Here is a 14,770-nt window from a genome sequence, read left to right as displayed (position 1 = left end):
CTCCTGGTAAGAACACCTACCCTCACTGGTTCTATCATTTATCATTAATCCTACACGTAACTTTGGAAGTTTCTAATCAATAAACTTATGAAAGTTATAAATGTTTTCACATTTATTTCACATTCATAGATGTTGTTTGATATCATAAAATAAACAACATGAAAAAGAGACATCTCATTTGATAATGACTCTATGATTGGCCTCTAGCTAAACCAAGATACATTCACAGTGGTAGCCATCTCACATCAGTTCTGCAGTGACACCACCTCCTCGAGGGGATATTAAGATGGGACTGATGCCGAAGGCAACCATGTACTATCTTCAAATTGAGATGGGACACAAGTGTCTATGCTGACAGCCATACCTGCCATGAAAAGCCGCACACATCAGCTTCGCAACGTTTGGCCAATGTGAATATGGAATAAGATGGTGGTAGGGCAGTCAAGCAGCTAATCTGATAATTGCTTTTCCCCACAGAGACAATCTCTTTACCAAAAAAAGAAAAAGAAAAAAGAAGAAATATTCTGTCAGATCACCTAACACCCAGCTGTCATCACACCACTTAATAAAAGAAAAGCAAGATGGCACCATATAGAAACAGGTACATTACAGTGACCCCTTAATTCGCCACAAATCACTGCAGCTGTATGAGCACACACACACACAAAAGGTAAAGGTTGAGGTTTACCTTCAGGAAAAAAAAAAAAAGTAGCAAAGGGGTGAAGACTTGTTAACAAAAAGTTTATCTGACCATCCACTGGAACATTGGTATGGCTAAAAAAACAACTTGGTCATCTTTAAGAGCATGGTTATTCATGGAGAAAATCACTTGTTGAATACAAGTCTCTGGTTTTCTTCAATCCAGACAAATTTCAGCAGCACTGAGCTACCAATGCAACTGTAGTCAAGCCACAGCAAAAGAAAACACAATGTCATGCTCACTGATTTTGTTTCATAGACAAAAATCACCTCTGCATCATAATTTTCATACGATTTAGAGAGATTTATTAGTCTATAGAGATTACAGAATATACACATTCCTTTATACTGGCAACTAATTAATTCATCCATGATAAGTCACAATCAATAGATAAGAATGAGACAGCAACATGTTTTCAATTTATAAATTTCTCATGATTCATCAGAGCTTTGAATGTGCAGTGCTACAAAACTGATATGGCTATCTTATAGCATCTTCACAAGAATTTAAGTCAGCTACTCACAAACAACAAAAACATACATTACAAAATGCTTTGCCTATCACTTGATTTTAAAATGCATCATTCCAATTTAAAGGAGAGCTACTGAAATGGAGAAGCCAGTTTTTTAATACTGAAGCAGCATGATAGAATTTGTGTTGAACTTCCAATAAAAATTCTCTTTTTCTTGTGTTAACTCTGATAATGTTAGGCATCTAGCACATTAATACATGACCAAAGAAGAAGTTCTGTGAAAAATTTATGTATTTCTTTAGATACAAGATTCTGTTTTTAAATCCATGTTCTTATAAGTCATATTACATGTACAACTACTGTATGGTTTCCACTCAAAATTGGCATAATGCATCTTGAAAGCTCTATTGCTCAGGAGGAAAGTGCTGTACATTGTACACCACATCTCTTCAAATTTTGTGCGTCATTGTGAGCTGGTATCCAGATTCATACCAGATGTGGTTTTGTCAAATCTGAGATTTTCATGTTCTGCAATAAGAGGAAAAAACTACAGCAAAAACACCGCTTGTTTACTTTACAAACTGTCCCCTGCACAAGTAAACAAGAAACATGACAAGCAGAAAATGAGAAACATGCTAGAAAGAAAGCAAATCCTCTCCAGAGAAGGAAAGAAAAAACCCCAGATCATTTTCAAACCAACCCAATTTTAGCATGACAAACAAGGGCCTACTAATCTGGGCTGAGTGAGGGGTACATTGGTGTGTACGAGCTGAGACGTTTTAAAGCTTTCTTCTTCCACTTCACCTGTATAGAGTGTATCATTCACTTAATTGTCACCAGGGTTGTTTGTCAATCTTAAAGAGGGGATTGCCACAGCATCAAGCAGGCAGCTCACCAAGTATCTCTCACAATTAAAAGGGCAGCTAGACTGTCCAATAAAACACATCGTAGAAAGACTTAACTGCATCTATGATGTAGATAGCAAAAAAAAAATGAACAGAATTACTGACCCATACACATAGCCTTTAATGGCAAACTGCCATGAATTGTGAAAAAAAATAATTGTGTGTTATCAAAAACTGGAACAGAAATTTCCCATCAAATGTCTCCATCTCTTTATTCATCCGCATCCACCACACCCCCCCCCCCTCAAAAAAAAAAAAAAAAAAAAAGTCAAGCAGCAAGAGTACACTGCACTTATGGACGAGTACATCACTTGTTCAAAGCTGTGTACTTTATTGACCCAAAGTGCAGTTATTATTCCCTCTTCAATGAACGATTTTCGAAAATGGGTGGGGACAAAGATGCAACAAGACATCCCCTTTCCATTAAATGTCTATATCGAGAGTCAAGTGCAGGCAACAATACCCCCCTCCTCCGTACCCCTTTCCACAAGTCTGCTATCACACCCTACTTGGCTCTTACCCCTCCCCTCCTCTTGGAAAGTATTGATTGGTGCTAACGATTTGGCTTTCTCCTCATGAAGGGGGCTAATCCAGAAGGGCCAGTTAGCTATTGAGAGTCAACTGCTTGTCATCATGGGGGTTTTCAAGCCATGCATTAGTACTTTAATAGTGGCCAGTTTTCAAAAGGGCTTTACTTTAGGTCATTAGTTCAAAGTGGAGATGACAGCATTCTTCAAGGCAATGGCATCCCAATCACCTTCTGGCATTTTACAACATCGGAAATATTATCTACCATGCATTATCTTTTACATCATGTGAATACCTATGTGCAATAGGCAAATCCAAAGCATAACTTGGTGAACATCTGAAGATAATGTCTTTGAATCTGTGGGATACTGTTGTGAAACTACTAGTATAGTACCCGACTGTCATATACATCACATATGTCCTCCATCATAAATACATTGCAGCTGTCTGAGCATGAAGGCATACATACACCATTTTCTACAAATACTGTATAATAGCTCCTTTTGAATTTTTGTTCTTGCCATATTTGCTCTTGTGGTTTGAGTGTTTGTTCTTTTTTTATCATTTGACAAGTAACCATTTCATATTTCCATATGGAATGGGATGACTTGTTCATTCATTTGTATCTTTGGCCTCTAATTTTTTATTGGTCTGTCCCCAACACTGGCATTACAGGCATCATATGTTATTTTCTGGTCTGAAGAACTCATCATTAAAACCATTTTACTTTTACCAAGAAATGTCATTCATTCCTTCCTTTCACAGCTTTAACTTTACTAATGCAAGTATTGGGCAAGTTCAAAGGTCAAGACTCCCAAATAGATTATTAAGTGCTTTCAAATCAATGCACATAACTTAGTTTTAAGAAGCTGCTAAATCAAGTCACACTGCTTTTTGAGTCACATACAGAAGCATAATACAATGTAGGAATACTAAGCCTACATCTGTAAGTTACATGCTGTAAAAGAGTTTGTGACTGTCCATCTTATACTAGGGTCTAGGGTATACTGTAACTCTTAACTCTCATTCACATAGAGGTGGAGGTACATAACTCATTTTCTTTCTTGTCATTACTAATCCATATCATAACATAAATATTTGAATAGGGAGAAAGCATCCTCTGTAACAACAATAAAAAAATACTTTTGCTTTACTCATCCTTATAAATGGGGCTTTGATCTGTGTGTAGACTTTACTCCATACAGAATGTTGATGCAGACACTAATCTGTTTTGATGTGTATTAAGAGATGCATTCATTTTTTTTTTAAATTCCAGTGACAAGATCATCAGCTATTTTCCATGCTTCGCCTCTAATTGTTCCCTATTCTGCTGATAGCGCAAGCTTTGCTAATCAGCAGTTATTGTGAGCAGAGTTAACGGCAATGTCAAAAAATTTGTTTTGCAGATGGTGTCCTTTGCTTTGTTTTGTTTTTCTCCTGTCACTACTCGACAGATTGACACTCTGAAAAAGAAAAAAAAAATACTTTTGATCTCTGTGCACCTTGCCTTTGGTGTTGTTTGTTCTCTCCACCAAGGAATCACACCTGAATAATTAATGTTTTATCTTGCAGCAAGTGCAGTCATACATGTTTGTACAAAGAAAGCATGATGTTATGAGTTCAATACTACACGTACGTGTATACAAGTGTACTTCCTACTCCCTTTACAGAGTATCTAGAGTTTGTTCAATCTATCCATCCATACAGTGAGTTTGATACCAACAGGTTTAGCAGTTTTAGCGTCACTCATCTAGTCATCAACTTGAGCATCACAACAAACTATTACTGAACGTGATCTCAAAGGACTGCATCACTTTGATAAAATAATTAGAACCGTGTACATAATTAATGACTATAGTATGACTCAAGATTCCACTTCCAAGATTTAAAAAAAAAAAAAGAGAGAGTAGGGGTGGGGGGGGGGGAGAAAAAAGTTTGCAGTATTGATCACGTCACCTCGAAAGAAGCCATGCAAGACGGACTGCCAGCACGGTCGGCTGGCGGGGGACAGTGTATCGCCGCTTATTACCCCAGGCAGCTGAATGGGGATCCCGAGAAATGGAGGGATATCATGACGGGGCTGCTGACGTTATTCCTGTTTAGACCAAGAAGGTGGTCAATTGTTGCGCTGGGGTTTCATTTCAATGGAGGAGGGGTGAGTGAGAAAGACCGAGGCGAAGAGAAAAACAAAAGGGAGGGAGACAAAACCGGAGACTCCTGAAATAACAAACATTTAGCAGCCCCCACTGTGCAGGCATGTGTGTGTTAATCTTTTCTTCAACCCAGTCAGCGCCTTCACAAGGGAAGATCATTATACGCCGAGTAGAGTTACCGGTACAAGGTGCTGGCATTGGTAGCCTTCCCTGAAAATTAGAGCTGGTGTGATTTCTTGAAATTGTGCACACTACAGTGGTTCATTGAATCAATTTTCTGTTTAATTCAGTCAATATTAAATTGTGGGAAGGATCGAAGTTGAAATAAAGTTCTATCATCCCTGAATATACATGTGCTCAAACAAATAAAATGTTCTTTTACTCTTATTTGGCAGCCACAGACACGTATCGGTCAGAAATTGTCACAATTCTTACAAATCAAAAAAAAAAAAACATGTCCTTTGAAGTGCATTAATTGACTTGTCCCTACAGTGATTCTACTTTTATACTCTGCTGGTCAACTTGTACTAACTTGATTTTTCTTTGTCATCAGTAGCATGAGAAAGAAAATGTTCGGTCTCAATTTATTACATATATTCCACTTTTTTACACCCAGCATGGGCATCAAGTCTGGCAACACTTTCCATCATATTCCACTAATTGTATAAAATAATATCTAAACTGAAAATACAAACAAAATAAAGATTGCTAGTATGTAGCATCTCTGATCAGAGTAAACAGAAAAAAAGTCCATTCATAACTATTCAGGTATGATGTTATTTTTCAAAAAGAAGTTTTGGAATAAAACAAACATACTGGCAGATTCCATGAATAGTTTTCACCTGTCATTTGACAAAACTACATAATACCACTCTTGATATCTCATTTAGACTACAAACATCCTGAGCTGTACGGAGAATGATTTTACGAGAGAAGGTGTGGATATAAGGCAGGTGGATAAGGATTCATAGACATTTAAGTAAATACAGCCCATTCAGAGAGTGATCAATTCCATGAATTGGAGAAACTGTCGTGTGAATGAGACGATTGATTTGACGTAATGAGGGGTAAGCGCTTGCAACACAAGAGATGTTACGCAGGCTTGCATGAAGCAAACAAAAGTCATTGGCTTCATAAAATTTCGAATGCAGACACCACAACCAAATATTGGGATGGCTTGCATTTCAGCACGCATCCAAATTTCACGGTCTGCCCACGGATCGGATCGATAGCAGAAGTCATTTTCAGCGAGTAGTCAGTGACATGGTAACGTGCTAGTGTTTTGGACATTCAATAAAGTTAAGCTCTGAATTAGGAGCCAATGAAATGTAGCGGTAATTAATCCATTTAATCTATAAAGTGAGAATTACCACTCACAATGTGAAAGGGTAATTGGTATTGATGCTGCAGAAGACAACAAAGTACGGACATTACACCGTAGTAAAGATCAGTAGCTACAGATTCACGAGCGACAAAGGAATTTTGAGGGAGTTTCCGTCAATTTCCGTCACAAAGAACACCTTTTTCTCCTCTTTAGACCCCCACCCTACTCTGACAAAGGAAACCATTGGTAGCATATAGTCTCTACATGTCTTTTGTGTTTTTTCGTCTCTTAACTCCATGGGTCAATACCGGGCATTCATGATCCGCCCATGTTGCTCTTAAGAGGCACTTTAAGACCAATTTATTAGCCGGACTGAGAAGTTGTCTGAAGTATGTACACACCATTCTCTCCAATAGGTAGAACTACACATTGTACAGCTTACAAGCTACATGTACATATACGTGTACATGTAGCTATATTGAAATCAAGAGTCCTGTATTCCAAGTCCTGCAAAACTTCTGTACGACCATGTTTTGAGTGATTTTAGTTGCACATTGGGAAATTGTTTAATCTTTTTTTTTACACCATATTGCAGACACCAGCTTCACTATTACAAAGCCAGTGTAAATCCTATGTTTTTGAAGAAAAGCAGACAGCAAAATACAAGAATATCCCACAATAGAATGTTGACAGCAAACACACAAACAGTATCAAACGTGCTATCGTTGGCTACTACAGTATCATCTCAAATCATCTATTCTAGGACTAGAGCAAAGCAAACCAAAATGTCAGTGAAAGAATGGTTTAAAAATATATTGTGTAACCAAAATAGATTGTCATCTAAAAATTCAGTTGACTGACACCAGAATAAGGAAAATTTCATCATAAAACAATGGTTTCAACAAGGAAACACACAAAAGGTAAAGACACTTCTGTCCTATATGTTTCAAATGAACCAAAAACAAAACAAAACAAAACAAAACAAACAAACACATGCATCACATGATGAAACATTCAGGGTATACTGAATGCATTGATCACTGTCAATTTGGCTGCAGGGCACAAAGACAGGAAATCCAACTTTATCAGTCTCAAGTTAGTACTTACAGAGGATCTCCAACACGCTGACAAGTGTGAGACCATCGGATACACTCTTCCGAAAATCTGTCAGTGGTCTGTGCTTCTTCTTCTTCAGGACATTATTCAGCCAGGTGAGATGTTCCTGAGACAAAAGCAAAAACAATTTATGATTACTGCTACTGTCACTTCTCTATTATACAGCACAAAAAAAAGTAATGTGCTCCATAGGTGTTGGTAGAGTATCTCTCTCATTTCTATTTTGACCTGTTGATGACACTACATGTAAGTACAAATATGAACATATGTGTGTGATTATGTTAACTCAAATCATTGCAATATGATTGCAGGGAATCACAAATTAAAGAAATATTTAGAAATCACAAGCATGTAGTTTACAAGAAATTTATGAGCACTGTGCTATCTACACTTTACCAAACTCTGCAAATCACAGGAAACAAGATCAAGCAAAAAATATTCACTATTGCATAAACAATCAAGACATATTAAACTTGAATAGAATATTTCTATTCTAAATGCCACTTTACTCACTTCAGATTGCTTGAACACATTACATTCCAGCAAGGTCATCTAATTGCTCTATGTTTTGCACAAAAAGAATAAATAAATGCAATAGTCACTCCATACAAAGTGAGTATAAGTATCAACTAGATAAGACAATATGACTCCAGTGTGTCAGCATATTACTGTACACTACAAACACACCTTCTCCTCTGTACCGAGACCTGAATCTCTGCGAAGCCGCAGCGAAAATGACCCAGGCCGCTTCTGCCTCTGAAACGGCTTGACCGAAGTGGCCATCATGTGGCAAAATCAGTGGATGCGAGATATATCCCTCTTTTTTTCTTCAGACGTCTTCGAAGTTTGACGGCGAAACACAAACTTTGGTAGTCCAGGAACCATTAACGAACCTCCATTTCCCTCGGGACAAAGTACACCAAATTCAACACAGAGTTTCAGCACGGGGCATGCTATACTGCCGCACACATTAGCTGCTACCGCAATCTTTGCTACAGCTATCTTTCCTGTTCAACAGCGTCGTATCTCGATGGTAACACTACCTTTGGGCCATCGCTCGTAACGATAAGGGCTGTTCAGTGTACCCACTTTATTGGTTGATTTCCGAGTTGAGGCTCCGCAGAGCTTGTGTACACACAATTGGTCTGAAGTGCGTTGGTCAACAAATCGGCCAATGACCAACCGAAACAAACAAACGACACCTATCGCCCTCAATTTGTTCATTTTGTAATCAGTCAAGATGTGGCCCCTTTGGTTTCATTCACATCAAATGTGCTACAGTACAAATTGAGCAAGTCCTAAAAAAAAAAAAAAAAAAAAAAAAAAAAATGACGTAGTGATGGTTGGGACAACCAAACTAACAGCTTATCAGATAAAGAGATTTCATAAGATTAAAGATTCATGGACATGTCATGAATGCAGAACATTTGCCTCTCGAATGGAGAGAGATTCTTCAGGATACCACAAAAAATCTAACATAATCTTTCAAAGAGTAACTGCCTTTTAGATATGCATACATGTACGTATGTTAGAAAAAGACATGATCTTTCAAAAAGTAACTGTTTTACCTTTTAGATATTATGTATGCATATTCGTGGGAAAGTCTGCAAAAACTACAAACCTTGCCTTTAAGTCAAATTTATTTGGACTAAATGAATAGCTTCAACTTAGAAAAAATTTGACTTACATGTATGAGGGATAAAAATCGATAGAATATTAATTAAAAGAAGAGGACCTGAAAAGACCTTCAACTGCAGTGACTATTTGACTTATGGCAGATCCACTTACGCAAAGTTGACTATATTAAGGAATCATGATAGCTCCAGGCACAGATGAATAATCTATGAAACCATGATGCTTTTTCTAGATGTCATAGCAGTCTCAGCTAGAAAAAAAAAAATGAAATATAGCACTTTGTATTATGACAACAATAAAAAGCACAGTTTGCTCACTGTAATGCAAACAAATATCTCAGTAGCTCTGTGATATTCACGCTGTCGGGAGTTATCCCTTAAAATTCATTTGCACCGTTTCTCTCAGCCTGAGCCTTCCACTGTGTATTTATACAGTCAAGCAACACGCTTGAAGCATAACCAATAAATTATGCGGCCTCACTGCATGTTATTGATCACCTGTCATTCTCATGCCATCTTGACATACAATGTATCCCAAAAGATGGACCTGGTTGTTGTCATTTCCTTTTTTTTTTTTTCTTTCACTGCTGGCATGGTTCCGAATATTGAATTGCGCATTATTAGAATTTATTCGCTGCCATGCCTGCATTCGTGAACATTTTGTCTTCAATCATGATTTGGAACAACAGCTCAAAACATGATTAATGAAAGTGGATATGTCCAACTGAAATACATGTAAATCCAATATTTGTTGCACAACCCGTATTACCACAGTAATTCTATAAACCCTTCATCCATGAAACTTAAAGTTTAGAATCACCATACTAGTATATTGAATCTTGCATGTCGGAGCTGCAAGAGCTCAACATATCAGAAAAGGAAGAAAAAAGGTTTATTCATATCAACCATGAAGCTGGTTTTGTGGTTTTACTGCCCATGCATGGGGCAAGGTACTTTGCAGGATTTTCTCTTCATGTCAGTTGTAAATCTATGCCACAAGTTAGATCCCTGTCAATGACAGCAGACAATATCCCTATTCATCAACGGCAATAGCTTCATCTTCAGATTCAAGGAGATTATTGAAGTGTTCATAGCTAAATCCTCTCCACTCTTTTCTTCCTTTCTCTCAAGAGCAGGCATTGGCCCTGTCTACAGCTTCAAGTACAGAATTAACAACTGATGCATCTCCGAATTCCTTTCTTTCCTCAGTGGCAGCCATAGAAAAGAGATTCTTCTTTGACTTTTAGAGCATCTCCAGTTACTATGGCACTTCAAACACTGAAAACTGCAGTTGTATCTGCTGGAAACTTTTATCTGCTGAAAGGTACAGCACGGTAATCAGGCCTCTAGCAGGAAGTCTGCAGCAACCACACCTCCCTATCCGCTGAAATTGATGAAGTCATTGACAGTATTCCCCTTCTTTTGATGTGCTAAGTACTTCAATCAAACACAATACAAGCAGCTCCCTTTTTCACTGTACTGAAAGGAACTACTTCCTAATACATTAAATGAGGTCTGGTTTCACTGATTCTATATACACTTAAACTTTCAACAGATTCTGCATAACTTTCAGGCTTGCTATTCTATTAAAATCCTACGTTTCACTGAAAAATGAAAATATCAAAGCCTCCAAAAGAAGCCCTTATGCACCACCCCTCCCCCCTAGACTCTGAGAAAATCTTTTTTTCTTTGTCCAGCACAAATCATGCTATATACAACCGTAGCTGTTCCTCTTGTTGTTGATACTCTCTATAAGATTGCACATTCTATCTGTACTTTGAATAAGTATATGAAAGAACCAGCCTTTTTCACATGGTATATCATGAGTAATACAGATCAAGCTTGCTATGTATGCACATTCATACATAGAGTAACAACAAAATGATCTGTATATTAATAACTACACTTTCTCTTTCAGCAAAACAAATTCTCTTCACAAATCATGCTGTCAGCCTCTAGAGCATAAAGTCACCCATCCCTTTAAGTCCAAGGAAGTACTCTAAGTCCAAGAAGTGTACTCTGTGAGTGACCGCCTTCCGCAGAGACGCCACTCAAGAGCTGGCACCAGCATCCGATGAGTGCTTTCAAGAGCAAACCAGAGCAAATTCCAGCCCTTCCTGCTCTGCAGCCTCTTGATTCGAGGCCACCTAACACAAATGATGTTTGCTCTGCACTGGACAACAATACACAGACTCTTTCGGGACTCGTTCCATGGGACAAAAGTAGCGCACATGGTCTTTGGCAAACGTCTCTGACATTAGAATGCCATTTTGCAGCATAAATGATGCCACTTCATCCACTTATAATGATGTTATTCTACCCACTTGCCATTGTGGAGTCCTCAATGTCACCCATGTAATGAATACATGGAGCTCGAGATGTTTGCAAACAACCAGGATAATAGGAATAACATAATGATGTCTCCATATATTTATCTCCGGAAGAGCTTCCTAGACATAGAAATGTTTTCCTTCAATCAGTTACTGTATCCTCCATAAAACGCCTAATCACCTGTAATATGTTTCCTTAAAAGCAGGGCAAAGAAAAAAAAAAAGCATTTGATTGGTACATTGTACATCAACAACCACAATATTGTAAAAGATTGTCTGCTTAATTTTCAACAAGATGTCTGGATGTCCCATGTAAAATTTGAGTCAGACTGCAATTAAACTTGCGTCCTTCAGCAAATCACTTCATCCATACAGCTCTTCTCTACCAACATGTTTGAAGGAGTGCCCAGTAGGAAGGTGAATGTGTGTGTGTGTTCATGCGTTCTCAGAAACAACTTGAATCGGGGATATTGTAGCGTTTCACTCAAGGCAACCGGGGATACATTTCACACCAGGCATGTGCCAATTTGTTCAGAGTATCTAAAACAAACGGAAAAACACCTGCCCATTCTGCATAATTAGGAACTCTATGTATTGTAGGCGAATGGTTTCAACTATTCAAATGAGGAAATTTCAAAATTTTTATCTGTATCCTCGACAATTATACAAATGTACTTATGCACCCACACACTACATGAAGTCATATTTTTTGCTTACTAAACTGAATCTAAGTATAATTCTTTAAGACTTTCCATTTCAATTATTGAATCTAATTGGAAAGAATTTTTTTTTTTAAAGAAACAAATAACTGGAATATATGTCTGATCACAGTGAGAAAACTTTCATATCCCTAGTTGAAGCATCTTCCGAGAGAGAGAGAGAGTGTGTGTGTATGCATAATGAAACAACAACAAAAAAATTAGATTGAGTATTTGCAAGATTGAATTTAGTTTGTGTCTGTGGTAAAGAGTGAATAGAATTGATTTGAATTAATGCTCCTCAAGACGCAAAGTAGAAAGTAGATACATGTAGTACAATGCCTCCGGCACCACTTTGTGGCGGAGGCATTAAAAGGCTGTTCATAAGCTAAAAATAAAACAAACACTGAACAACAAATGGTATAATTCCTATTACAGCATTAATATCATTCTCAGTTTTCTGCTTTATGGTCCTACCTCACACTCCTGAAGTTCCCATTCTCCCCGAACCGTGTACTTGACCGGAAGGGGGTTTTTCGTCTTTGGGTAAAGCCCGCGCTGGGACGGCACAAATCCATTCTCCCGCGACTTCTCATACGCCTTCTCCGACTTGGCCGTCCAGGACTTGATCGGCTGCGGCTTCAGGGGCCGCGGTCCCGAGGAGGGCGCTGACCCCAGATGTCCCTTGATGACCATCATGGCAGCTGGCTTGTGGGACTGCACTCTCATGGATATGGGACTGTCGACGTTATCATCGTTCGGAATGTCAACAGAGACAGAGGGCTACATCGATTCATCCAAGAGCCGTGAGGGGATATAACAGTGGTAAGCAAGACCACTTCTTGTAGAAGTTACTACAACCTATTGCTTTCCCCAACAATGTCAATCTGTTGTTGTTTTTCTATACTTCTTTCACACACAGTCCCGGCAAAATGATGAATGACAGAGAACAGCTGAATCAATTATGGTCTTCAGCCCGAAGTAAAAGAGAATTGCATTATCTTGTCTCTGCTACTGATGCAGTACCCATCGTTTTCAATATTGTCCACACGTCGACTCTTCTAAAACATTTTCTGTCTGGTTTATTTCCTGAGAAGACTCAAAGAACTTTGTACATCTGTGATGACATTGGCCTTCATTCTTGTGATTCTCAGTGATAGATCCTGGTAAAACTCCAAAAACCTGGATGAAGAGAGAGAGAAGAAAAAAACACAATGAGTTTAGCAATTTTCAACATTTCTAACATCACACACTGGGATATTTCATCATTGTTTCATTCTATCACTGTGTAGCAATGCACATTTCGTTGAAGAAAACAATTATATTTGTCATTACTGCCATAAATGCTGTATTGCACCAACAGTAATGTCCACTTCAAAGTTCCATTAAAGAAGAAATGGAAGCAGTGAGCGTAAAACACAACGCGGCTAGTACTTCACACTGTACATTCCACCGGGCATTAAGACATAAAAAACACTTCACATGTTCTACTGCCATGCAGTAACTGTAGCTTTGTGTGATGCACGGCTCAATAAAATCTAGATGTTGCAATAGATCAAAGACTGATCCCCCCATTCACGCATGCATCTTTCAAAAAACGGTAATAAAAACACCCATTACCCTCATCATTTCAATATATAAAGGATTACAATTACACATGTACAGATGGCAAAATTTGTGATCAAGTGGGGTTTTTCTTTTCTTTTCTTTTTTTATTTTTGGCGGTGAGGCCTGCTGAACAGACAACCTAAATGCACATTCATCGGCACTTGGGCTGAAAAGGTCTGTCTCGTGTTCAAAAAAGGGCACTGAAGCACATCTACAGTGCGTACTATGATCAGTATGGCTTAAATCAGCAGCCATGGAAGCCAATGAAAAACAGGTTCTATTCATAGTTATCTGCCACGGTCTGAATACCTATTTACAGTTATAAAGCCCAGTTTTTCAGTGTTATTTCGTACCAAGTGAGCTTAGCCTGTACAATGTTGGTGCTATAAAAAACTAAGTCTGCATTCATTGCAAAAGAACTTTGTATTTCACATGTGCGCTGGCCACAAGACAGTTACTGTATTGCATCACTAACATTCCAGGAATGCTTTAGAAATATCAGTGTGTACTTTCACTGGTATATATCCACATGCAGTACTGTAAATGCCTAACCTGCACATACAGTGTATACTCATCTAAAAAAGTTTGTTTGGTACAACACAGGCATACACGTACATTTCAAATGTGTACAATGTACCTTGCCTAGAATTATAAAATGAAAAAGGGTAAAAAATAATAACTGCAACTCATCATTATTTTGATCATGCATTGTTTCAAAGAGTGATAGATCATGGTTTTATAAGTTGAATTGCAGCACACTTGTACTGTACACCTTTTGTACAATGTACACATGTACAGTATCTGACATTGGTGTAGAGTTGATGTTACACTGCTTTAATGCAATGTTCAATAGATATCATTTGATATACTGTATTCATGTAACTCATGACAATAAAAAATATCAAATTTGCCTTACGGACTCTGTTGATGGGTTAAAAAAGAGACAGGTTATTAAATGGTTGGGAGATAAATATTTTGAATATATGAAAAAAGTCCACACTAGCGTCCATATGGCTCAGTAGACCACAGACTATTCATTCTCAGGTCCTTGGTTCAAGTCCCTGGTTCAAGTCCCCTAGAGCCAGCACAGTTGTGCCTATACAGTAGGCCAGTCAATCTTTATTCTCATTGCCTACAAATCTTCAAAGGGGATTTCAAGCTGCCTGTATCACTTCAGTGGTAGCATCCATTGCCTCCCAAGCAACCAAGTTTACAAAACAAATCATACGCGATTGTACCTGCAATTATATTTCACCAAGCTTTGATGTGTTACGGTACATTTTGTTGCCATTCGTACGGTAC

At 38.1% G+C, this 14,770-nt stretch overlaps 1 protein-coding gene across 1 annotated transcript in view; it reads right to left on the bottom strand.

The window, feature by feature from the left end:
- Nucleotides 1–13,036, bottom strand: part of LOC140230753 (uncharacterized) — a 44,774-nt gene extending 31,738 nt beyond the window's left edge. Inside the window, exons 1-2 of the mRNA XM_072310893.1 lie at nt 12,338–13,036; nt 7,190–7,304 (exon numbers count right to left, since the gene is read on the bottom strand). Coding sequence (XP_072166994.1) covers nt 7,190–7,304; nt 12,338–12,589 — 367 coding nt within the window. The 5' untranslated portion in view covers nt 12,590–13,036. The remainder of the gene's footprint in view (nt 1–7,189; nt 7,305–12,337) is intronic.
- Between the last annotated feature and the right edge of the window lie 1,734 nt (nt 13,037–14,770).

The sequence above is a fragment of the Diadema setosum genome, chromosome 1 (genome assembly GCF_964275005.1).
Source record: "Diadema setosum chromosome 1, eeDiaSeto1, whole genome shotgun sequence".
Classification (NCBI taxonomy): domain Eukaryota; kingdom Metazoa; phylum Echinodermata; class Echinoidea; order Diadematoida; family Diadematidae; genus Diadema; species Diadema setosum.
The sequence above is the reverse complement of the archived record's forward strand: the minus strand, read 5'-3'. Positions and strand labels throughout refer to the sequence as shown.